This window comes from Pipistrellus kuhlii, unplaced genomic scaffold, assembly GCF_014108245.1.
Source record: "Pipistrellus kuhlii isolate mPipKuh1 unplaced genomic scaffold, mPipKuh1.p scaffold_m20_p_1, whole genome shotgun sequence".
Lineage (NCBI taxonomy): Eukaryota > Metazoa > Chordata > Mammalia > Chiroptera > Vespertilionidae > Pipistrellus > Pipistrellus kuhlii.
Window position 1 is genome coordinate 87,817,948 of NW_023425404.1, and position 27,272 is coordinate 87,845,219.

General features: G+C 40.6%; 1 protein-coding gene and 1 long non-coding RNA gene across 5 annotated transcripts in view; one reads left to right on the plus strand and one right to left on the minus strand.

The window, feature by feature from the left end:
* Window positions 1-27,272, plus strand: part of PTPN9 (protein tyrosine phosphatase non-receptor type 9) — a 93,016-nt gene that overhangs the window by 8,464 nt on the left and 57,280 nt on the right. For 3 of the 4 annotated variants that reach the window (XM_045586627.1, XM_045586623.1, XM_045586619.1), the window contains exons 2-3: window positions 13,081-13,224; window positions 26,277-26,378. In XM_045586627.1, the coding sequence (XP_045442583.1) occupies window positions 13,081-13,224; window positions 26,277-26,378 (246 nt within the window). The remainder of the gene's footprint in view (window positions 1-13,080; window positions 13,225-26,276; window positions 26,379-27,272) is intronic. The other variant, XM_036455183.2, reaches the window with a different exon arrangement.
* LOC123652951 lies at window positions 1,014-19,816 on the minus strand. Its single transcript, XR_006742541.1, has 3 exons — window positions 19,730-19,816; window positions 1,171-1,175; window positions 1,014-1,023 (listed from the first exon to the last, which is right to left on the minus strand). It is a non-coding gene; the product is annotated as an uncharacterized LOC123652951 (long non-coding RNA).

The window sequence follows — 27,272 nt, forward strand, 5'->3', positions numbered from 1 at the left end:
TCTCTGTAAAAAAATCAATAAATTAAAAAAAAAAAAAGAATTCATGAGTCCTTTAAAGTTTTTTTTAACAAAAATTCTAATACTTATTTTCAAAGTTTCTAAAGAAAATTCTTATTTTAGAATTTTTATTGTTTAGAGCTTCTAGCATTGTTAAAAGGATTAATAACCTAATGCATGTAGAGCACTTAGCCTGTTGCTTCATAAAGTTAGCCACTGTCACGACATTCTCTGTCTTCAAATAGTAAAAGATTTTAGAGCCAAGTTAGCTTAAACCGATCCTAAGGCGGGGAAATACTCATATTCACTCAGGAACCATAATTTAGCATGGATTTTTAAGAAAATAGGTATCTTGTAGCTTTATAGTGTAGATTTTTCAAAAACCTATCCTGATTCCATCCTCTGGTTTGTTCTTATATCAGAATCTTTTAAAGCTAAAAGTTGATCTGTCTAGAAATTTTTGGCATTTTTTTCCAAGGGCAGGGTTTTTGTCTTGTTTCTTGTGGCCAAGAACTTCTCTTTTCCCAGAGCCTCAAATGTCCTATTGCTAAATGTCAGCTGCTCTCTCCGGAAGTAGCCATATGTCAAGGACCAAGTGATTAATAATATTAAGGTTTTCCAGAGAGGGAAAGGAGGGGAGGCAGAGCTGAAGAATCCTCATTTTTATTATTGCCAGTAACTAATAATATTGTAATTAGCAATTTGGTAAAAATCTAATTTGGATAAGAGAATTTTACTTTTAAAATTTTTGAGCATATCAGGGGTCTTGGACTTTTGTGAATATTAAGGAACCTGGATGTTTTCTGGCAGGAAGTTGACCTTAAGTATTTACTTTTTAAATTAATTAAAAGTTAATTATTTTTGTTATTAATCCTCATCACGGATATTTTTCCATTGATTTTCAGACAGAGTGGAAGGGAGAGGGAGAGATAGAGAGAAACACTGATGTGAGAGAGATACATCGGTTGGTTGCTTCCAGCATGCCCTGACGAAGGCCAGAGCCTGCAACTGAGGGATGTGCTCTTGCTGGAATAGGACCCGGGACTCTTCAGTCCATAGGCTGACTCACTATCCACTGAGCCAAACCAGCTAGGACTTAAGCACTATTTTATAGCAGAATGATTATTTGTTCAAATATTAAAACCCTCTAGTGCAATTTCAGCCACTTCACACCTATCCTACCTACCATTTGCCTTGATGTCTCAGACAACTGGGCTACTATTGGCAGAGTTTAATTTTAAAAAAATATTTTTATTGATTTTTAAGAGAGAGAAGAAGGGAGAGGGAGAGACAGAAACATCAATGTGAGAGTGTAACATGGATTGGCTTCCTCCTGCACGAACCCCCAACCTGGGGCATGGGACGATACCCAACCAAACGTACCCTGGCCAGGATGGTAGAGTTTAACTTTTTTAATATTGTTATCATCATAATGGGGAAGTATATATGGTATACTTCTCTACCAGTAACTAGAACGGAACTATAGCTTTTCAAAAAAATTTTTTTTCTGTGATACCTTCACTTTGCCCATGTTTATATTTTTATTTTTTGTTAATTCTCACTGAGGATAGTTTCCATTAATTTTTAGACATATCGATTGATTACCTACACACGAGCCCCAACCAGAGCCAGGGATTGAACCTGCAACAAAGAAACGTGCCTTAGACTGCAATCAAACCGGGGATCCTTCAGTCCACAGGCCAACCAAGACAAACCAGCTAGGGCTGCCCATGTTTTGTTGTACCTAAGCTACTACTCGGTTTTTTCCCCTCAACACTTGCCAAATGTAAAAGTTGAGGAAGAAAACATTTATAAAAACAAGAATTTTTTTTATCTTTTTTACTTGATCTATTTCTACATTTTCACTTTCTTATACTGATAAAAGAAGAAAAAGAATTACTGAAAGGTCTGAAAACTTGAACGTAATACAAGTAAGCAGTTTTATTTAGGAATGGTCTTGTGTCTTACTGAGACTTTAGCTCTTCCATACCTGGAAAACCCAAGTAAAGTGAAAATGGTATTTCAGCTAGGTGAGAGATTTAAAAGTGACATAGCTAGTGAGGTTAAAATATACAGAGTTTTCCAATATACTTTTGTTCCACTTATTTTTCTTTAAATGATTCATGTTTTATTTTTTTAAATATATTTTTATTTATTTCAGAGAGGAAGGGAAAGGGAGAGATAGAAACATCAGTGATGAGAGAGAATTATCGATGGGCTGCCTCCTGCATGCCCCCTACTAGGGATGGAGCCCACAATCCGGCCATGTGCCCTTGACTGTAAACTAAACATCAGTCCACAGGCCGACGTTCTATCCATTGAGCCAAACCGGCTACGACTGTTCCACTTATTTTTATGTATTCTCTAGAGGCCCGGTGCCCAAAATTTGTGCACAGAGGATGTTAATCTCTCAGCCCAGCCAGCACCCTCTCCAATCAGGGATCCCTTGAGGAATGTCTATCTGCCTTTTTAGGCCTGATCCCCTAACTGCTCCCCTGCCAGCTTTTTTGCCCCTAACTGTCCTCCCTTGCAGGCCTGGTCACCCCTAATTGCCTCCCCTGCAGGCCTGGTGTCCCCCAACTGCCCTCTCCTGCAGGCTTGATCGCCTCTTGCAGCCCTGGTCCCTCCCAGTTCCCCTCCCCTGCTGGCCATCTTGTGGCGGCCATCTTGGCCCATATGGGGACAGCCATCTTGTTTGTTGGAGTGATGGTGTGATAGGATAAAGGCCTGGTGCACAGATGGGGACTGGCTGGTTTGCCCAGAAGGGTGTCCTGGATCAGGGTGGGGGTTCCTTGGGGCATGGGGTGGAGAAACAATTATAATAATCTGAACAATAAAGATTAATTAAAAAAATAATCTCAGCCAAAACCGGTTTGGCTCAATGGATAGAACATCGGCTTGTGGACTGAAGGGTCCCGGGTTCAATTCCGGTTAAGGGCATGTACCTTGGTTGCGAACATATCCCCAGTAGGGGGTGTGCAAGAGGCAGCTGATCGATGACTCTCTCTCATTGATGTTTCTAACTTTCTATCTCTCTCCCTTCCTCTCTGTACAAAATCAATAAAATATATTAAAAAAAATAATCTCAGCCTGTTGGTATTATTTTTTGACATATCTTTTTTTTTTTTTTTTTTTTTTTTTTACAGAGAGGAAGGGAGAGGAATAGAGTCAGAAATACTGATGAGAGAGAAACATTGGTGAACTGCCTCCTGCATGCCCCCCATTGGGGTCAAGCCTGCAACCAAGGTACATACATGCCCTTGACCAGAATTGAACCTGGGACCCGTGGACCAACACTCTGTCCACTGAGCCAAACTGGTCAGGGCAACATATCTTGGTTTTTAAAAAAATTTATCTTTATTCTTGAAAGTATTAGATGTCTCCTTTTCCCCCTCCTCAGGCCTTCTCTGCACTGTTATCTGTGCATGGGCTATGCATTTAAGTTCATTGGTTAATCTCTTCCCACCCCTGACCCCTTTCCCTCTGAAATAGTCTGTTGACAGATCTTGTTTTTTATTTTATTTTTATTGTTAAATCCTCACCGGATGGGAAACTGAACTGTGACCTCCTAGTTCATAGGTTGGTACTCAACTACTGAGCTATGCCAGCTGGGCTCTAAAAGAATTTTTAAAAACTTTGGTGAGAGTTCAAGTCTCATAGCACTCTGTTCATAGCTCTTCCTTAGAACTTATCAAATTATATGATAATTGCCCTGGTTGGTGTGGCTCAGTTGGTTGAGCATTGTCCATGCACCAAAGGGTCACAAGTTCAATTCCTGGTCAGGGCACAAGCCCTGGTTGTAGGCTCGATCCCAAGGGTGGTGTATGCAGGAGGCAACCAATCAATGATTCTCTCTTGCATTAGTGTTTCTCTTTCTTCCTTTCCCTTCTCTCTAAAATCAATAAAAAATTATATGATAATAACCTGTTAATACATGTCTCCATTTTTAAATGACTGTCAACTGTTCAGAATAGAGTATCTCTTTAAATTGTGTCTCCTTAGCAGCTAATATATGCTAAGCACCAAGTAGGCCTCAAACAGATGCTTGTGAATGCTTGACTGATAACATAACTTGATACCTGAAAGAGCTCTACTGTTCTGCTGTCTTGAAGGGGAATACTGATGCTGCTAGGCAAGGAAAGTTGCCAGAGAGGAAATGATTCTCTGAATTAGAACAATATATACTTGAAAAAGTTGTCTTTCTATTCCCCTTCCTCTCCCAAGATTTTGTTTTTGGTGGAGGTGATTGGGGGTACATATACTTAGGAAATGATATATTTCTTTGTATTTTAATTTTAATTTTAAAATTATTCAAAACATGAAAACAGGTGTGTGGAATTATGGGTAGCCTTTAATTTTTTTAAAAATTTAATAAATCAGATTATTACAATTGTTTCTTCTTTCCCCCCATAACTCCCCTCCACTTGGTTCCCATCCCACCCTTTGCCCTTACCTACCCCCCTATGATTTTAGTCCAGTCTCTTTCTGCACTACCACACCCCATTCCCCCTGATAATTATCAATCCATTCCCTTTCTTTGCCTGTGGGAACCCTTAACACAGCGTTTTTCAACCGCTGTTCCGCGAGATGTTGCCTGGTGTGCCGTAGGTGCAGACAAGACAAGAATTTTATAATTTTTCACTATTTTGTTTACTTAATATTAAATAATAAAGTAATTATAAAATACTTCCTTTGTGTTTATTTGATTCCTATTCAAGAGAATTACTTTATATATAGTCAATATAGGCACAGAGTTAAATTTTTTTAACATTTTCTAATGGTGGTGTGCCTCATGATTTTTTTCATGAAACAAGTGTGCCTTTGCCCAAAAAAGGTTGAAAAACACTGCCTTAACACAGCCCCCGTGATTAGGGCCCACTCAGGGTCTGGTTTCTGGAGAGGCCACACACTAAAATGGAGAGACTAGAAAAGAGTTAATTTGGGACAAATGGGGGCCCAGGCGGGAGTCAACCTCTAGTGGGAAGACTCTCCAGGCTCTGGCCTTGCTCTCCCTTTTATTGAGGCTGCTATGGGATACACCCATTACCCTTAAGCAGCTTTGGGAAACACCCATAGCCCTTAGGCAGGTAATAAGCAGATTATTATATCAGTAAGGATTTACATGATTACAAGATGGGGAAGTTGCCTCAGTTACTATTGTCTCAATTAGCTAGGGAGTGGTTGGCTCTGACCTTTCAGAGCTTCAAGGCTGACCAGCGTCTTTCTATTAGTGAGACAATGATTGGTTTCCGGCATTTGCCTCTGATTCTATTATATTCATCAGTTTATTCTGTTCCTCAGATAAACCAGTAAAGGGTAATTTAAAGTGACTAGGTTTATTTCCATACTAGAGGCCCGGTGCATGAAATTCATGCATGGGTAGGGTCCATAGGCATGGCCAGTGATCAGGGCCCATCAGGTTCTCTGCCTCTCCGCCTTCTCCTTCCCTCACTCCCTCAGTACTCTGCTGCTGCAGCTAGTCACCCACTATGTTTCACATCGCCCCTTATTGGTCAGCACACATCATAAGTGAGCAATTGAACTCCTGGTTGAATTCTTGAGGGGACAATTTGCATATTAGCCTTTTATTATATACTAGAGGCCCGTGCACAAAATTTGTGCACTCGGAGGGGGGGTTCCCCTAGCCTGCCATCTGCCCTCTCAATTGCTCTGTGATCAATCGCCCCAAAGAGATAGGCCTGTCCGAGGTTGCGGAGAAAAAGGAACCCTCGTGCACTGCTGGTGGGAATGCAGACTGGTGCAACCACTGTGGAGAACAGTGTGGAGTTTCCTCAAAAAACTGAAAATAGAACTCCCATTTGACCCAGTAATCCCACTTCTAGGAATATATCCCAAGAAACTAGAAACACCAATCAGAAAGGATATATGCACCCCTATGTTCATAGCAGCACAATCTACAATAGCCAGAATTTGGAAACAGCCTAGGTGCCCGTCAGCAGATGATTGGATCCAAAAACCATGGTACATCTACACAATGGAATACTATGCTGCCATAAAAAAGAAGGAATTCTCATCATTTGCAGCAACCTGGATGGAATTGGAGAACATCATGCCGAGTGAAATAAGCCAATCAATGAAAGAGAAACACCACATGACCTCACTCACTTATGGATAATAAAGAGCATTATAAACTGATCAACCAAAAGACAGATATAGAGACAGTAAAGCAACAAGCAGACTGTCAAGTTACAGAGGGGAGGGGAGGGAGATTTGGGGGAGATAATAGATCAACCGAAGGACTTGTATACATGCATATAAGTACAACCAATGGACATAAAACTCTGGGGAGGAAGGGAGGAAGGGGGGCCAAAAAAAATCAAAATATATTAAAAAAATAATAATAATAAATAAATAATAATAATAAAAAAAGAGATAGGCCTGTCCACCCATCCAGGGCTCCTCAATGGATTGCCCCAGAGAGGTAGGCTGGATCTGTGGGACCTGCCTCCACACCTCAAGGAGCTGCAGGAACCCCGGCCTCACTGCATGGAGCTGCCGGGACCCACTTCCACGCTGTGCACGCAGGGTCAAGTCCCTGCCCACCCGTGCACACCTCACCACACATGCTGCCCTACCCACCCATGCGGGCACACAGCTCATTACAGCATGAGGGTGTCATGGTGTGAGGGCGTGATGTCTATTAGCATATTAGCTCTTTATAGGAGGATTTGGCACATAACAAAGGGCTAGAGGAATGATTGTAGTTTTTTTAGTTAGAAAAATCAACAAATCTCACCTTGCCCCTTATATATAGCAAGCTAATGTGTTTTAGCTCAACTTTTGTTTTCTAGCATACTAATAAGGACTGAATGGATTAATAGACAAGAAGGCAACGATTCACAAAGGAAAGATGGGAAAGTAGGTATAAGAAGAAGGTAGTTTACTTATGCATTTCCCCCTGAAATTAATGTGGAAAAGGCATATGTGCTGAAACACAGAGGTAACCTCAAATTTGGTAAAAGGCAGCCACTAAGCTCTCTTCCCCCACATTAAGTCTTTTATTGAATCACTTTATTTAGGTATTCAGTGCAGGGTGACTGCATTTTTTTGCATGGTTGTCCTGTACAGAGTTGTTTATTATAATGAAATATAGTCTCTAGTCAGTTTGATTTGTTAAAAAACACTTGTGGCCCAGTCAGCATGGCTCAGTGGTTGAGTATTGACCTATGAACTAGGAGGTCACAGTTAGGTTCCTGGTCAAAGCATATGCCTGGGTTGTGGACTCAATCCCCAGTGTGGGATGTGCAGTAGGCAGATGATCAAGGATTGTTTCTCATCATTGGTGTTTCTATCTCTTTCTCCCTCTCTCTCTGAAATAAATTTAAAAAATATTTGAAAACAACTGCAACAAAAAACTGTGTTCAGGATGGCAGTGTTAATCCCCAGAGCTGCCAGTGTAGTCTGTAAGTAGGGACAAAAGATTTAAAGGTGGGAGCAGGAGAATATATACTTCTAGAGCTAGCTTATTCTATATTACCCCAAACCCTGACTGAGAAGGTGTTGTTTCTTTAGACATCTTTATTTTGCAGTTTAACACATATTATTGTAGAAGTTTCTAATTTAAATCTGTGCTTTTGGATAAAATGAATTAGAGAGATTGAATTGCTATAGGCTAACAAGTAGCAACAGAGGTCACTTGATTCTGAGGAACTCTGTTGAAAGAAATTTTAGTGTGAAATGAGTGGATTAAAGACAAAAAGAAAATCATTCAGAGATGACTTCCACATGCCAGGTACTGTGGGAATGCTTTTCTATTCTCTCTCTCTCTCTCTAATATTTTTTATTGCTCTCAGAGAGGAAGGGAGAGGGGGAAAGAGATAGAAACATCAATGATGAGAATCATCGATTGGCTATCTCCTGCATGCCCCTACTGAGGCTCGAGCTTGCATGTGCCTTTGGTTGCAATCAAACCCAGAACCCTTCAGTCCACAGTCTGATGCTCTATCCACTGAGTCAAACTGGCTAGGACTATCTTTTTAAAAAAATATTTTTTTGATTTTTTACAGAGAGGAAGAGAGCGGTATAGAGAGTTAGAAACATCGATGAGAGAGAATCATCCATCAGCTGCCTCTTGCACACCCCCTACTGGGGATGTGCCCACAAATACGGTACATGCCCTTGACCGGAATCGAACCCGGGACCTTTCAGTCCACAGGCCGCTCTATCCACTGAGCCAAACCGGTTTCGGCATAGGACTATCTTTTGTCTCTTCAGGCCTTGTCTTTTCAGATGAGGAAATTGAGGTTTAGGTTCAGAGAGGTTAAATGACTAGCCCAAATATCACAGCAGTGAGAGGATGGTTTTTGCTGAGCCCCAAACTAGTTAGTCTACTACACTTATTCGTTGGTGGTTAGGGGATTGATACCTAGGATTTTATGTCAAGAACAGGCTGGGGCGTGGCAAACAGCGATGGCTGCCGTCAGCCTTCTCTGCCCTACGGGGTTTCCAAGTCCCCACATTTCCAAGACCCTGTGTCCCTGCGACTCGGCGCAGTAAACAATGATTGCTGCACGCACCTCTGCAAGAGAGTCACCCTCACTTCCGGACCCGGTGGCCAACTTCTCTCCATAGGCATCTGGGTCCCCCACGTGACTGTTTTCTTCGGGTTGGAAAAAAAGCCTGGCGTCCAGGTGCCCGCCACCAGCCCGATTCGCGTGTGCCAGTACATTTTTCTTGGCCTTTTTGGGACTTTGATATAACATGAAGACTATTATGTTGGTATTATTTCTCCTATATCATATTTCAACACCAGTGGATAGTGTCCAGGGTATAATTCATTCAATTGGCAGATTTCTTAGCCATTTTAGAGCAGGTTCTCTAGAAGCTTTTTCCTTATGTCCATAGTTAAGAAATTTGTCTTATCTACTTAAATATGATATAATTACAGTAAGCTTTTTACTAAGCTAAAACAAATCTTACCTGTACCTGAAAAGCTGGTTGAGGAGGTTTGTAAGTGCTAATGTTAGTTTTTCTGTACATCAGCTCAGACCTTTTCCCAAAGGAAGACCAAAGCTGATTGAACTGTGACCACTACTTAGCTGCCAGGTATTAACCACTATGGTTTTTCAGAAGCCTAGATAGGTTCAAACCATTGACTTTTAGTTTTGTAAGCTAAATATTCTAAACCTTTTCCTAGTTAGGAAGATAAAATCTGGCTGAGCTTAAACCTTTTCAGAGAGACCCCCCACCAGGCCTCTTGTAGCTAAAGAAATACATATTTTGGCTCATTCTTTCTTTCACCAGGAAATACACTGAATATTGAGTTCAGGAATTTCAGTTATCCCTTCTGAAGAGTTTGTTCCTCACTCAAATATCTGGGACTTCTTTTCTGGTAACCTACAACTTGGTCTGTACTTACTGGTTGTACAAAATCCATGTGTAAACAAAAGGAAAGATCTGAGTAACTCTGGAAAAAGGCTGTTGAAGATGAGAGCATCTTTTCTGACTTCTCTAAGAGGGATTGGAATGTATAGGATGGTGAATCTGAGGTTGAGGAGAGCAGGCGGTGTGTGTGTGTGTGTGTGTGTATTTGTATTTGTAAATATCACATCGCTGTTTACTGTACACTGTATTCTCTTCATGCAAGACCTAGTCAGGCAAAATCAGGAGAAATTGTTCCCTTGTTTAAAGCCAAGAATAACATTCTAACCAGCAGAGGACAGAGGTCAGTTTAAGGCAAAGCTCTTGGGATCTACAGGACATTAAGAACCTTGAAAGATCTGAGTTTAATAGAAGGAAGCCAATATGTACGTTGAAGTAAGTGTTTGAAACATGTATGTCTCTATTGGAGCATGGCTTATTTATGAAAAAATTAATAATTGTCATAACAGTTGGATATGTGATGAGTTCATATCACCTCCTGGTCATTTAACTATATATTTATTTATCTCCTGCCTGCATATTGACTTGTCTATTGTTTTTGTTAGAAAAAGAGGAAAATAATATTCTACCAATATTCTGGTGTTTTATTCTTCAAAGCAGCTCCCGAAATACTCGGGAGAGGGCTAGAGTTGAAAGAGGATATGTTAATTAAAAAACACACACCCTTTACAAAATCTCCTGGGGAAATTCCGAGCTGGCTGAAGATTTGTTTCTGGGATATTTCTGTGCCTACTTCTCTTCTTTTTCCATTCAGTGTTTCCTCATTCTGATGCTGGCCACTCACCCCACCATGGCTACTCAAACTATTTTCTGGGTGAACATTCTAAGTTTGTCCTATTTTCTTCTCTGGGACTCATTTCTCTGGTCTAGCTTGAACTGCTTCTAGGCCTAAGTGAACATCTGAAAGCATTCCTTCATGGCATTTATTTCTTGGCTCACTTTATGCACTTTGCCTGATTTGTTTTGCTTCTCTCCTTTTTCAGTTATGTTGCCTTGCTTGGAAGATTCTAAAGCTCAGATGCAGCCTCTGTCCTCTTAAATTTCACTCTGGTTTTATAAAGTGCCTTTTTTCTTCCCTATAAATTGGGGGATGAGTAAATCAGGTGCTCTGTAGTGAGGGATTATTAACTCTCCTGAGACTCTAGTTTGCTACTTGTTTCAACACATATTTAGCAATTTGGATTGTATTTGCATGCTAGAACTAATTGCCAAGACTCTCAAAATAGGTGGTTGTTGTTACCTTTTCTCCCCTTGTTTTTTGAATAGAAAATTTAGAGGTAAAAAGAACTACCTTGTCCAAGATCACATAGTACATTGGTCTTAAAACTTTTGAAGCACACCTCATGTTTTTATTCCTTATACTTCTTAGCACAACTATTAGCAATAGTTAATAAATAACATAATCTTTTATTGTTTTTGTACAGAGAGGAAGGGAGAGAGATAGAGAGCTAGAAACATCGATGAGAAAGAGTCATCGATCAGCTGCCTCTTGCACACCCCCCACTGGGGATATGCCCGCAACCAAGGTACATGCCCTTGACCGGATAAATAACATAATCTTATATAAAAAGGTAATATGCAAATTGACCATCACACCCTCGCACAAGATGGCCACCCCATGTGGTTACAAGATAATTGCCTCAAGATGGCTGGCAGGGGAGGGTAGTTGGGGGAGACCAGGCCTGCAGGGGAAGGCAGGTTGGGGGGACCAGGCCTGCAGGGGAGGGCAGTTTAGGGGCAACTGGGCCAGCAGGGGAGGGTAATCAGAGGCGACCCGGCTGGCAGGAGAGGACAGTTGGGGGCAACCAGGCCAGCAGGAGAGGGCAGTTAGGGGTAATCAGGCTGGCAGAGGAGGACATTTTGGGGCAAATGGGCGCCAGCAGTCCACGATTGTGAGAAGGATTGGGCCTAAACCAGCATTCAGACATCCCCTGAGGGGTCCCAGATTGGAGAGGGTGCAGGCTGGGCTGAGGGATCTCCCCCTCCAGTGCATGAATTTTGTGCACCAGGCTTCTAGTCATATATAACAAAAACCTAAGTGTCCAACTGTTCTTTTGACCATTGGACCAGTCGCTATGGTGGTTTAGCTTGCTCCTGTGGTCCAGCTGATCAGGACTGGGCGAGACAATCAGGACTGGGTGAGATGGGCCAGACACGCCCTGGAGCCTTCCAGTGGTCCCTCCCCAGCTCCTATGTGCGATGTCCTGTTGTGCCCTGGTGGGGTCCCTCTGCCTGGCCTGCACCCTCTTGCAATCCGTGACCCCTTGCAGGATGTCTGCAGGCCAGGCCGAGGGACCCTCACCAGGCCTTGAGGAGCTAAATAAATACATCTTAACTGTGGGTTGATTGTTGATCAACTAAATTTTAGAATTCTCATCAAGTTGATCACCTTTTAGACAAATATGTGAGAAAAGTGTTTGGATGAAAGGGTCTGAATAACTTATGCAGAAAAGGTTTAGGAATTTAGAATATTTGTGAAAAAAATCCCCATGTAAATACTATTCTGAATGAAGAAACAGAAAGATAGCATCGCTAGAGTGGAAATTGGTTAAAAATGTAAAGAGAAATAGGGTGAAAGAGACTAAAAAATATGGTATAATGAAGAGATTGGAACAAACAGGCATCTTGACAGCTTGTTATCATACAGTGAAAATGAAAAATTTTCATCCTCCTCTACCACTGTCCCTCTCCCAAACCACTATCCAGAGCAGTATTAATGACTCTTTGGGCACTAGTGTCTGGTTTTGGGCTGCCATGTGAAGCATGAAGAGGTCTGTGGGATCAGTCAGCTGCAAAGAACAGTTGTCCTTTTGATTTGTCAAATTCTTCTTAAGTTTTATTGCTCTTAAATAGTACTGCCAGTTCCAATGTATTGTACTGCACATTGTGCAGTAACCCTTTAGAGGGCCCATCTAACTTTTAAAAAATATATATTTGTACTGCCGAAACCAGTTTGGCTCAGTGGATAGAGCATCGGCCTGCAGAATGAAGGGCTCCAGGTTCGATTCCGGTCAAGGGCATGTACCTTGGCTACGGGCACATTCCCAGTAGGGGGTGTGCAGGAGGCAGTTGATCAATGTTTCTCTCTCATTGATGTTTCTAACTCTCTATCTCTCCCTTTCTCTCTGTAAAAAATCAATAAAATATAAAAACAAACAAACAAAGAACCCCCCAAAAACATATTTGTATTTATTTCAGAGAGAAAGGGAACGGGAAAGAGAGATGGAAACATCAATGATGAGTCAGAATCATTGGCTGCCTCCTGAACTACTGGGAATTAAACCAGCAATCCAGACATGTGCCCTTGACTGGAATAAAAAATGGGACCCTTCAATTCACAGACCAACACTCTATCCATTTAGCCAAACCAGCATGGGCCCATCGAATTTTTTAGCTTAAAAAAAACAACAAAAAACAAACTGCTGTTTTTTTGTTTTGTTTTGGGGACAGTTGTTTGCATCTCATTTGGGATCCTTGTCTCCTCATCTGGCCTCATTCAATTGTACCAATCAATTTTTACTATTTCTGTTTTCAAACTTTTGTCTTCACAGGCTTCCTGTAGTAATCTTTGGTTTCAGACCTGCTTGGGGGAAAGATTGATTGTTGTTATTTTTTCTTGTTTGTTTTTGTTTCAGTAAATAAGTTCTCTACTTATTATTCTTTATCTTTTTTGTTACACAGGCCACCAAGCAGTTTCTTGAAGAGATTAACAAGTGGACAGTTCAGTACAACGTTTCTCCTCTCTCTTGGAATGTGGCTGTAAAGTTCCTCATGGCTCGGAAGTTTGATGTGCTCCGCGCCATAGAGTTGTTCCACTCCTACAGGGTATGTAGCTCAGGATGGACCAGACCTGCTGCAGCTTGGCTCTCTTGCGTTGCTATTTTCTCTGCCACGCTTTTCAGACAGTGGTTCTGAGTGTTTTCCCCACTCTCATAAAGTAAATAAATAAATAAATAAACATACAAATAAAAAGTGCGTCCGTATTCAAGAGCTCTATGGGGTCGGAGAATCCTTCTAAAGAGATATCTTTCTAAATTTTTTTTTTAAAGGAGGGGGAAGCACTAGGATTGGTTTAATTCTAAAGCTCAAGTAGGCCTATTTTATGGACATCTCCTTCAATATTCATTAATTTATTCAACAGAAATTTACTGTATACCTGATATATTCCAGACAGTAAACAAACAATTATAGAAGTGTTAGGATAGGGCAGTACTAGGTTCTGTGGAAGCCTTCCTGAAGGAAAAAAGACTTCTAAATTATGATCGAAAGAATGAATAGGCCCTAGCTGGTTTGGCTCAGTGGATAGAGCTTCGGCCTGTGGACTGAAAGGTCCTAGGTTCAATTCTGGTCAACGGCACATGCCTGGGTTGCAGGCTTGATTCCCAGTATGGACTGGGCAGAAGGCAGCCAATGAATGATTCTCTCTCAACATTGATGTTTCTCTCTCTCCCTCCCTCCCTCCTTCCCTCCCTCCCTCCCTCTTCCTCTCTGAAATAATAAAAATATATTTAAAAATAAAAAAAAGAATTAATAGGGCCCTGGCTGGTTTTCTCAGTGGTTGGAGTGTTGACCCACAGACCAAAGGGCCACTGGTTTGATTCCTAGCTTAGGGCACTTACCTCAATTGCTCATTCGGTCCCTGGTCCAAGTTAGGGCACAAGAAGGAGGTAACCAATCGATGTGTATCTCTCCCATCAATGTTTTTCTCTCTCTCTTCCTCCTATACCTCCCTTCCAATTTCTAAAAAAGTAAGTCAATGGAAAAAATATCAAGTGAGGATTAAAAAAAAAATTAAGAAGAAGAATGAATAGGAATCAGGGAAATAAAGCTTATAAAAGTGTGGCATATTGGTTGCAGGCATATCCCCAGTAGGGGGTGTGCAAGAGGCAGCTGGTCGATGACTCTCTCTCATCGATGTTTCTAACTCTCTATCTCTCTCCCTTCCTCTCTGTACAAAATCAATAAAAAAAATAAATAAATAAAAAAAAAGTGTGGCATAGAGAACAGCAAGTTTCAGATACCCAGAGAGAAATTGAGCTGAGCAAAAACACTAAGTGGGAGTTGGGATATCACAAGAGTTTGAGCAACAAAGGTAAACAAGGCCAGATAAGGGAGTGTCTATCTGCTTTTTTTTTAAGGGTAGAGAAATTCATTGAAGGTATAAACAGCAGAATGACTTGATCAGATTTGTATTCTGGAAAGACTTTTCTCACTGTACTCTAGAGAATGGATCATAATGGTTATAATGAAGACAGACCAAATTAAAAGGCTCTTATACTTACAGGAAAAGAGAGTATTGTGGTATCTTTAGGTGTAGTATCAAGCGGGCAGATTCTAGAAATAAGATTGGTAGGACAGTGTTGCTTAAACTGGTGTGTGAGGCAGGAGGAGACTAGGGTTCTAGGTATCTGCCCTGGATGACAGGGTACATGGTGGGGGCATTCACTAAAATAGGAGACACTGAAGGGTACAGGTATATGGACAGAGAAGGTCATGAGTTTAGTTTGGCCATGTTAGTTTGTAGTGCCATTGGGATATCTAAACAGACTTGTCCTCAAAGCAGTTGGAATATGTATTTAGAGTTCAGAAAAGAAATCTAGATATAAGTAGAGCTTTTGAAGTGGACCAAAGTGGAGCTGAATATTGGAGCCATGAGAATGGGTGAGGTCATTCTGAAGAGTGTGAGGAATAGGAAGACATGTAGGGCAGAATCTCATCTCAGACTTTTTGCTTTTCTGGTTGAAAAGTTGTTTTTATAGGTTGAATTTGAATGCTTTATTTAAGCTCCACATAAGCAAATCCTGTTCCACAGGGGTTATTTTCTGCATAGCAGCTCAGCTGTTCCTCACAGCCAATAGTCCTAGGGGTCAGTTCCTTTCAGTGACACTAATAATCAAGGCTCAACTGCAACAGGACAGTGGACACAGACCACACAGGGGCGCACTTAAGAGTGCCCAGCTCAGGTGCCTGAGGAGGTTGAGCCACTGGGCCCTACAGTACACCTATTATACAAGGCCACTCTACCAATTCCAGGAGACATAGCAGCTCTACCTAATACATAAAAAAAACAAAACACAGGGTAGCAGCCAAAATGAGGAGACAAAGAAACATATCACAAATAAAAGAAATAGAACCATGGTTATAAGGTTACTCAAGGATCTTCATGAGGTTTTCAAGAATCTTAGTAAGAATTTTAAAGACATAAAAAAGGACCAGTCGGAAATTAAGGATAAACTAACTCAAATAAAGAATCATTTATAGCCTGTGGACATGGCTCAGGTTTGATTCCTGGTCAGGGCACATGCTTGAGGTTGTGGGTTCGATCCCCATTAGGGGCATGCAGGAGGCAGCCCATCAATGATTCTCATCATTTATGGTTCTATCCCTTCTCTGAAATCAATAAAAATATATTAAAAAATAATAATTTACAGGGATTCAACAGTAGAGGATTCTGAGAATCAAGTCAATGATTTGGAATAAGGAAGCAAGAAACAACTAATTGGAAGAGCAAAAAGAAAAAGAATCCAAAAATATAAAGTTAGTGTAAGGAGCCTCTGGGACAACTTCAAGCATACCAACATTCGCAATATGTAGGTGCCAGAAGGAGAAGAGAGAGCAAGATATTGAAAATCTATTTGAAGAAATAATGGTACAAAACTTACCCTACCTGGTGAAAGAAGTAGACTTACAAACACAGGAAGCACAGAATCCCAAACAAGAACCTTGCCCTACCTGGTTTGGCTCGGGTTAGAGCACTGGCTTGTGAACTGAAGAGGTTCAATTTTGGTCAAGGACACACATACGAGGGTTGTGGGCTCAATCGCTAGTAGAGGGTGGACAGGAGGCAACCGGCAATGTTTCTATCTCTCCCTCTCCCTTCCTCTCTCTGAAATCAATAAAAATATATATACAAAAACAAACAAAAAAAACCACACAAAAAGACAAAACAAAAGAAGAACCCAAAGAGGCCCACACCAAGACACATAAAAATTAAAATGCCAAGGGTTAAAGACAAAGAGACTATCATTTTTTTTTTAAGTACTGTGCATTTAAATATATATTTTTTCAAATTAGTTTTTCAGAATTTTTTTTTAATATATTTTATTGATTTTTTTACAGAGAGGAGGAGAGAGGGATAGAGAGCTAGAAACGTTGATGAGAGAGAAACATCGACCAGCTGCCTCTTGCACACCCCCTACTGGGGATGTGCCCGCAACCAAGGTACATCTCTTGACCGTAATCGAACCTGGGACCTTTCAGTCTGCAGACCAACGCTCTACCGCTGAGCCAAACCGGTTTTGGCTAAATATTTTTGTTTTTTAAAAAATATATTTTATTGATTTTTCAACGAGTGGAAGGGAAAGGAATAGAGAGCTAGAAACATCGATGAGAGATAAACATCGATCAGCTGCCTCTTGCACACCCTGCACTGGGGATGTGCCTGCAACCAAGGTACATCCCTTGACCGTAATCGAACCTGGGACCTTTCAGTCCGCAGGGTGACGCTCTATCCACTGAGCCAAACTGGTTTTGGCTAAATGTTTTGTTGTTGTTGTTGTATTTTTATTGATTTCAGAGAAGAAAGGAGAGGGAGAAAGAGAAACATCAATGATGAGAGAGAATCATTGATTGGCTGCTTCCTGCAAGCCCCCTACTGTGGATTGAGCCTACAACTTGTGCATGTGCCCTTGACTGGAATTGAACCTGGGACCCTTCAGTCACCAGATCGATGCTCTAGCCACTGAGCCAAATCATCTAGGGTCAAAGAGAGAATCTTAAAAGCAGCAAGAGAAAAGCTGTCTATTGCCTACAAGAGAGCACCCATAAAACTGTCAGCTGATTTCTCAACAGAAACTATACTGGCCAGAAGGGGGTGGCAAGAAATATTCAGTGATAAATAGTAAGATTCTACTACCAAGATTACTCTACCCAGCAAAGCTATCATTCAGAAATGAAGGGTCAGATAAAGAGCTCAAGCCTAGTGGTCAACTCCTCATATCCATAAGTGACACATTTGGGAGGGGGACTCAGTGAGCACCAAAGCCCCACTGAAACAAGGCCTGCACCATAAGCGTGTCTCCAGCGCAGCAGTTCTTCCATTATAGACACAGCAGGTCCTGACAGCCAATTGGCCTGGAGGTCAATTCCTCCCAGTGTACCAACACTAATCAAGGCTTAACCACACCAACACTTCGTACTCAGCCCACAAAGGGTTGTACCAAGAGTAACCACCTTGGGTGATTGGGGAAGCTGAGCTACAGGCCCCTATAAGTCACCTACCACACAAAGCCACTCAGTCAACACAGGGAGGCAGCCAAAATGCAGAGACACAGAAGCATGTCACAAAAGGGAGAGATGGAGGAAGTAAACTACTGGATGACACAGAGTTCTGAATCACATAAGGTTATTCAAGAATCTTCTAAAAACCGCTGAGAAACTTGATGAGACCTTCAAGGACCTTAATGAGAATACCAAAAAAATGGAAAAGGACCAGTCAGAAATTAAGCATACACTGTCTGAAACAAAGAATATACAGAAACTCAACTGTATATCAATGTACCCTAAGAGTCAAACCAAAAATCTGGAATATAAGGAAGAAAAAATCACCCAACCAGAGAGGCAGAAAGAAAGAAGAATCCAAAAGCGTGAGGATAGTGTAAGGAGCCTCTGGGACGGTTTTAAGCATACCAACATCCGGATTTTGGGGGTGCCAGAAGAAGAGAGAGAGCAGGATATCGAAGGCCTATTGAAAGAAATAATGATAGAAAACTTTCCCTACCTGGTGAAAGAAATAGACCTATAAGTTCAGGAAGCGTACAGAAGTGGAATCCAAAGAGGAACACACCAAGACACATCATAATTAAAAAGCCAAGGGCAAAAGACAAAGAGAGAATCTTACAAGCAGCAAGAGAAAAACAGCTAGTTACCTACAAGGGAGTACCCATACGACTGTCAGCTGATTTCTCAACAGAAACTATGCAGGCCAAAAGGGAGTGGCAAGAAATATTCAAAGTGATGAATAGCAAGAACCTACAACCAAAATTACTCTACCCAGCAAAGCTATCATTCAAAATTGAAGGGCAGATAAAGAGCTTCACAGACAAGAAAAAGTTCATCAACACCAAACTAGAATTACATGAAATGCTGAAGGGTATTCTTTAAGAAGAGGAAGAAGAAGAAAAGGTAAAGGTAAAAACTATGAACAACAAAAAGACATTAGCCGAAGCCGGTTTGGCTCTGTAGAGCGTTGAGCGTCAGTCTGCGGACTGAAAGGTCCCAGGTTTGATTCTGGTCAGGGGCATGTACATTGGTTGCGGGCACATCCCCAGTGGGGGGTGTGCAGGAGGCGGCTGGTCGATGTTTCTCTCTCATCGATGTTTCTGGCTATCTCTCTCCCTTCCTTTCTATAAAAAATCAATAAAATATATTTAAAAAAAAAGACATCAAATACATACCTACCAACAAGTGAATCTAAACAAGAGAATAAAAAAATCTGAAGAACAGAATAGACTGGTGAATATAATGGAATCAGGGACATAGAAAGGGAGTGGACTAACAGTTCTCGGGGAAGGGGGTCTGAGGGGTGTGGGAAAAGATTGGACAAAAATCTTGCACCTATGGATGAAGGCAGTGGCAGGTGGTAAGGGCATGGGGTGGGTTGGGGAATCAGGTGGAGGGGAGCTAAGGGGGTGCGGGGAGAGGAACACCTGAAATAATCTGAACAATAAAGATTTATTATATGTTCAAAGAAAGAAATCTAATGAACAAAATAAACTGATGAATAAAATGGAACCAGAGGCATGAAAGCATGGAAATGACTGATGAATCTCAGAGGGAAGGGGGTGGTGGGGACGGGAAGAGATTAACCAAAAATCTTATGTGCGGACACACAGAGTCGGGTGGAGTGGGAACTGTGGAGGGGATAATGGGGGGGAGGGGGTTATGTGTAATTCTCTTAACAATAAAGATTAAAAAAACACAACACCACTAAAAATAAAAAACAACATTGATGAAACTTTGCAAGCAATCAAAGCTTTGTGTATTTGAAAAGCCACCAAGTATCTGAACGACATCACTTTACAGAAGCAATATGTGCCATTTTGCTGTTACTGTGGTGCAGTTGGTAGGTGTGCCCAGGCCAAACTCTATTTAGGCCACTCACCCTGCTGGACACAGGATGAGTGGCCTAAATAGAGTGCTAGATTTCTGCTTAAAAATGCAGACTGATGCTTCAGGGTTTAGCTGTAGATTCTCTGGTCATTGAGCACATCCAGGTGAAAGAAGCTCCCAGGATGCAGCACAGAACTTACGGAGTTCATGGCAGAAGAACCCATACACGAGCTCTCCCGGCCACATTGAGATGATCCTCACTGCAAAGGAGCAGACTGTTCCTAAACCAGAGCAGGAGGTTGCAAAGAAGAAACTGAAGGAAGAAAATATATGGCCCTGGAGTAAATTCATCATAAAGTAAATACTAAGAAAAGTTAAAACAGCCAAGACCGGTTTGGCTCAATGGATAGAGCTTCGGCTTGGGGACTGAAGGGTCCCGGGTTCGATTCTGGTCAAGGGCATGTACCTTGGTTGCGGGCATATCCCCAGTAGGGGGTGTGCAAGAGGCAGCTGATCGATGACTCTCTCTCATCGATGTTTCTAACTCTATCTCCTTTCTGTACAAAATCAATAAAATAAAAAAAATTTAAAAAAATAAAAGTTAAAGAAACAGACAAACAAAACAGGAAGAAACTGGTTGTGGGAAATGATGTCATGGTAGTTGTTGTTGATATCAAAGATCAAAGGGAGGGGTGACTTGTTTTTAAATTGATGAGAGAGAGAGAGACAGACAGACAGACAGACAGACATGTATTTGTTCCAGTTACTTATGCATTAATTGGTTGATTTTTCTGTGTGTTCTGACCAGGGATCTAACTTGCAGTCTTCGCATATCCGGATGATGCTCTAATGCTCTAACCCAGCGTTTTTCAACCGCTGTTCCGCGGCACACTAGTGTGCCGCGAGATGTTGCCTGGTGTGTCGTAGGTGCAGACAAGACAAGAATTTTATAATTTTTCACTATTTTGTTTACTTAATATTTCATAATAAAGTAATTATAAAATACTTTCTTTGTGTTTATTTGATTCCTATTCAAGAGAATTACTTTATATATAGTCAATATAGGCACAGAGTTAAATTTTTTTAACATTTTCTAATGGTGGTGTGCCTCGTGATTTTTTTCATGAAACAAGTGTGCCTTTGCCCAAAAAAGGTTGAAAAACACTGCTCTAACCAAATGAGCTCTCTGGCCAGGGTGAGGGGTGACTCTTATTTACAACAGGATAAGCCTGTGCCTGGAATGTATATGAGCATGTCTGCTCCCAGACCCTTTTGGATACATATTTTAATATCTTGGTACAATATCTGTGCTGCTACATATTTAAGAACTTTGACTCTGACAATAATAATACACACTGATTGGTCTCAATCAAGATTCCTAGTGATTCAAAGAAAACTATTCCATCCAAGAGACTGATAAGGTGTAATTTTATAGGAATTTTGATAAAACTCAAGTTGTCCTGGAAGAGGGTTGAAAAGGAATTTATGGTTTGGTTAGTTGACTTGTAAAGTCTTTTATCTCTGAAATTTGGTGATTACATAAAGCTGTCCTATATATACAGTATATATATATTTTTTTAATCTTTATTATTGCCGATGAGATGGTAGTGAGGCCAAAACCGGTTTGGCTCAGTGGATAGAGTGTCGATCTGTGTACTGAAAGGTCCCTGGTTCGATTCCGGTCAGAGGCATGTACGTTGGTTGCAGGCACATCCCTGGTAGGGGGTGTGCAAGAGGCAGCTGGTCGATGTTTCTCTCTCATCGATGTTTCTAGCTCTCTATCTCTCTCCCTTCCTCTCTGTAAAAAATCAATAAAATATATTTTAAAAAATCTTTATTATTAAAAGCATTACATATATCCCTTTATTTCTCCTATCAACCCCCTCCAGCCCACCCCAGTTCACCACAGCAGGCCCTCACCACCCCACTGTCTGTATCCATGCATATATGCATTCAAGGTCCATGGTTGATTACCTCCCACCCACCCACCCTCCCCCACTTCCCCTACACGATTTTGCCTTCTATTCCATGCTTCCATGTCTCTGGATCTATCCTGTTCATCAGTTTATTTTGTTACTGATTCCATATATGAGTGAGATCATGTGGTACTTGTTTTTTTGCTGATTTATTTCACTTAGCATGATACTCTTCAGGTCCCTCCATACTGTCTTAAAGGGTAAGAGATTCTTCTTTTTTACTGCTGCATAGTATTTTATGGTATAAAATACTTTTTTATCAGCTTTTTTATCCATTCATCTACTGATGGGCACTTGGGCTGTTTCCAGATCATAGTCATTGTAAATTGTGCTGCTAAGAACGAAGGGATGCATACATTCTTTCTGATGGGTGTTTCGGGTTTAGAATTGGGATCATGGTAAAATGGAAGTTCCATATTTAATTTTTAGAGGAAACTCCATACTGTTTTTCATATTGGCTGCACCAGTCTTCATTCCCACCAGCAGTGTACTAGGGTTCCTTTTTCTCCTCATCCTTGCCAGCTCTTGTCATTTGTTAATTTAAAAAATATATATATATATATTTCAGAGAGGAAGAGAGAGATAGAAACATCAATGATGAGAAAGAATCATAGATTGGCTGCCTCCTGCATGCCCCCTACCGGGCATATGCCCTTGATCAGAATCAAAACTGGAATCCTTCAGGCCACAGGCTATCCACTGATCCAAACCGGCTAGGGCTTTAAAAAAAAACACAAAAAAACACACACAAAAACAACAACATATATATATATATATATATATATATATATATATATATATATATATATATATTTATTGATTTCAGAGAGGAAGGAAGAGGGAATGAGAGTTAGAAACATCAATGATGAAAGAGAATCATCGATCACCTGCCTCCTGCACACCCACTACTGGGGATCGAATCCACAACCTGGGCATGTATCCTTGACCTGAACCGAACTTCTGGGACCCTTGTGTCCATAAGTCCACTGCTCTATCCACTTAGCCAAACCAGCTAGGGCTGTTCATTTGTTGATAGTAGATATTCTGAGAGGAGTGAAGTGATACCTCATTGTCGTTTTAATTTGCATCTTTTTGATGATCAGTAATTTTGAGTATTTTTTCTCTTGACCATCTGTATGTCCTCTTTGGAGAAGTGTCTATTTAGTTTCTTTGCCCATTTTTTAGTTGGATTGTTTGTCTTCTTTTTGTTAAGTTGTATGAATTCCTTAAATATCCAAAATATTTAAGGAATTCATATTAATGAATTTTATTTAATATTTTGGATATTAACCTTTTATCAGATGTATCATTGCCAAATATGTTCATCCATATAGTGGGTTCCCTTTTCATTTTGTTGCTGGTTTCTTTTGCTGTGCAGAAACTATTTTGATATAGTCCTATTTGTTCATTTCTCCTTAGTTTCTTTTGCCCTAGGACAGAGGTCGGCAAACTCATTAGTCAACAGGAGCCAAATATCAACAGTACAACGATTGAAATTTCTTTTGAGAGCCAAATTTTTTAAACTTAAACTTCTTCTAACACCACTTCTTCAAAATAGACTTTCCCAGGCCATGGCATTTCGTGGAAGAGCCACACTCAAGGGGCCAAAGAGCCGCATGTGGCTCTCGAGCCACAGTTTGCCAACCACGGCCTAGGAGATTATCTGTAAACATTTTGCTAGGAGAGATGTCAGATTTTGCTGCCTGTGGTGTCCTCTGGGATTTTTGTGGCTTCCTGATTTACATTGAAGTCTTTTATCCATTTTGAGTTTATTTTTCTGTATGGTGTAAGTTGGTGATCTAGTTTCATTTTTTTGTATGTATCTGTCCAATTTTCCCAGCACCATTTATTGACTGTCTTGAGTCCATTGTATGGTCTTGCCTCCTTTGTTAAATATTAATTGAGTATAATGGCTTGGATTAATTTCTAGGTTCCATTGATCTATATGCCTGTTCTTGTGCCAGTACTGGCTGCTTTGATTACAGTGGCATTGTAGTATAACTTGAAGTCTAGTATTGTGATTCCTCCAACTTTGTTTTCTTTTTTTTTAAATAAGGGGAAGATGAATTTATTTATTTTATTATTTTTTAAAAATATATAATTAGCCAAAACCGATTTGGCTTGGTGGATAGAGCATCGGTCTGCAGACTGAAAGGTCCCGGGTTCGATTCCGGTCAAGGGCATGTACATTGGTTGCGGGCACATCCCCAATGGGAGGGTGTGCAAGGGGCAGCTGGTTGATGTTTCTCTCTCATCAATGTTTCTACAATAGCTCTCTATCCCTCTCCCTTCTTCTTTGTAAAAAAAAAATCAATAAAATATATTTAAAAAATATATATATATATAATTTATTTATTTATTTATTTATTATTATTATTATTTTTTTTACAGAGAGGAAAGGAGAGGGATAGAGACTTAGAAACATCGATCAGCTGCCTCCTGCACACCCCCTACTGGGGATGTGCCTGTAACCAACGTATAGTTCGATTCCTTGGCTGGAATCGAACCTGGGGACCCTTCAGTTTGCAGGCTGATGTTTTTTGTTGTTGTTGTTTTTTTATTTTTATTTTTTTATTTAAATCAATCTTTATTGTTCATATTATTACAAAGGTTCCTCATTTCTTCCCCCCTCCACCAGGTTCCCACCCCACCCTCCGCCCCCTTTGCCTCCCCCATTGTCCTCATCTATAGGTGCACAGTTTATGTTCAGTCTCTTCCTCCCTCCCTTTCCCCGATAGTAAATCCCTTTTCAGATAGTAAATCAGTTACTTAGCATTTTCTCATATCAATAATACCTCCACATGCCCAAAGATACACTTCACACAAAAGAAATTTCCAAATAGGTCAACCAACCTCATCCAGGCCCCACACAAGGCACTCACAGATCAACACCCCAGCGTTATACTAACTCAACATATCCAGATCTAAGCCTTCATCACTTGATTCAGCAGAACCTCAAGTTCCCGCAAAAGTTTCCAGCCATGTCTGAGAGGAAGCCTTGGGGCGGGGGCAGGCGAGGAGCGAGCTGTTCCGGGCCTGGCTGCTCCGGGCCTGGCCTCTGTTGCTCTGGTCCGTTCCACAACCAGCTGCTCTGGGTCTGGCCACTGCCGCTCCCGACCTGGTTGCTCCAGGCTTGGCTGCTGCTGCTCCGGGCCTGGCCACACCCAACCTGGCTGCTCTGGGCCCGGCTGCTCCGGGCCTGGCTGCTCCCAGCCTGGCAGCTGCTGCTCCAGGCCTGGCCGCACCCGACCCAGCAGCTCCGGGCCTGGTGTAGGCCGTCGTTTTATCCACTGAGCCAAACCAGTTAGGGCCTTTTATTCTATATTATTTAAATTTTTTATTTTTATTATTATCTCTGTACATATACCATTGCCCCCCCTTCCAGGTATGTCCTCTCTCCCCAGAGTTTTGTGTCCATTGGTTATTTTTCCTAATCTGATTTCTGTGGCTAGAACTTCCAGTACTATGTGTAATCAGAATGGTGAAAATGGACAACCCTGTCTTGTTCCTGTTTTTAGGGGAAATAGTTTTAGTTTTTTCCCTTTGAGAATGATGTTGGCTGTAGGTTTGTCATATATGGCCTTTATCATGTTGAGATACTCTTTGTATTCCCACTTTGCTGAGAGTTTTTATAAAAAATGGGTGTTAGATTTTATCTAATGCTTTTTCTGTGTCTGTTGATATGATTATGTGATTTTTTGTCTTTTGGTTTGTTTATGTGATATATCACATTTATTGATTTATGAATATTGTACCAGCCTTGCATCCCTGGAATAAATCCCACTTGGTCATGGTCTGTGATCTTTTTCATATATTGCTGGATCCGATTTGCTAATATTTTGATAAGAATATTATCAGGGATATTGGCCTATAATTCTCTTTCTTTATTAGTGTCATTATCTGGGTTTGGAATTAGGGTAATGCTGGCCTCAAAAAGAGCTTGGAAGTCTTCCTGCCACTTGGATTTTTTGAAATAGTTTGAGGAGTATAGGTGTTAGTTCTTTGAATGTTTGGTAAAACTCCCCTGTGAAGCCATCCAGATTTAGGTGTTTGTTTGCTGGGAATTTTTTTTAAAAAATATATTTTTATTGATTTTGTAAAGAGAGGAAGGGAGAGAGATAGAGAGTTAGAAACATCGATGAGAGAGAGAGTCATTGATCAGCTGCCTCTAGCACACCCCCTACTGGGGATATGCCCGCAACCAAGGTACATGCCCTTGACCGGAATCGAACCTGGGACCCTTCAGTCCCCAAGCCAACGCTCTATCCATTGAGCCAAACCGGACTTGGCAAATTTTTTTGATTACTGCTTCTATTTTATCAGTTGTTATTGGTCTATTCAGGTTTTCTGATTATTCCTGACTCAGTTTTAGGAGATTGTAGTTTATTTGTCTATTTCCAGGAATTTGTCTATTTCATCCACATTGTCCAGCTTTTTGGCATATAGTTGTCCATAGTATTTGCTTAAAATCCTTTGTATTTTTGTGGTCTCAGTGGTTACTGCTCCATTTTCTTTCTGATTTTATTTATTGAGGTCCTCGTTTTTTGTTTCTTGATAGTATGGCTCAGGTCATCAATTTTGTTTATCCATTCAAAGAACCAGCTCTTGGTTTCATTGATTTTTAGTTTTTGTTATCTATTTCTATTCTAATCTTTATTATTTCCTTCCTTCTTCTTACTCTGGGCTTTTCTTGTTCTCTTTCTAGTTCTTTTAATTTTAGGGTTAAATAGTTTATTTATGTTTATCCTGTGTTTGTTTTTAAAATATATATATTTTATTGATTTTTTACAGAGAGGAAGAGGGAGGGATAGAGAGTTAGAAACATCGATGAGAGAGAAACATCGATCAGCTTCCTCTTGGACACCTCCTACTGCGGATGTACCCACAATCAAGGTACATGCCCTTGGCCAGAATTGAACCTGGGACCTTTCAGTCTGCAGGCCGACGCTCTATCCACTGAGCCAAACTGGTTTCGTCTGTCTGTTTTTTTGAAATTGGCCTGTAGTGCTACGAACTTCTCTCTTAGGATTGCTTTTGCTGTGTCCCAGGTGTTTTGTGTTGTGTGCTCATTTTTATTTGTTTTCAGGAGTGTTTTGATTTCCTTATTGATATCATTTAATAATATGCTATTTAGCCTCCATGTGTTTGAATGTTTTGACTGTAATTGATTTCTAATTTCATTCCACTGTGATCAGAGAAGATGCTTGATGTGATTTCAATCTTCTTGAACTTTTAGAGACTTATTTTGTGTTCTGACATGTGGTCTGTTTTTTTGAATGATCCTTGTGCACTTGAAAAGAATGTATATTCTGCAGCTTTGGGGTGAAATGTTCTATAAATGTCAATTTATTCCATTTGAGCCAGTGTTTCCTTTAGAAATTATTTGTGTGGAAGATCTATCCAATGAAGTCAGCAGGATGTTAAAGTCCCCTACTATAAGTTGGTCCGAAGATTGTGGGTTATTGTTAAGCTGATTAAAGTCCCCTACTATAACTGTAATATTGTTGAAGTCTCCCTTAAAGTTCTCTAGAAGTTCTTAAAAAAAAAAAAAAAAAAAAAAAAAAAATATATATATATATATATATATATATATATATATATATATATATATATATATATCACTGCTTTTTCACAGAGTAGAAGGGAGAGGGATAGAGAGCTAGAAACATCGACCAGGTGCTTCCTGCACACTGGGTTTCAGCATGGTCTGGGAAGTTCTTTATCTCACCATCCACTTTGAATGATAGTCTTGCTGGATATAGTAATCTTGGTTTCAGATCCTTGCTT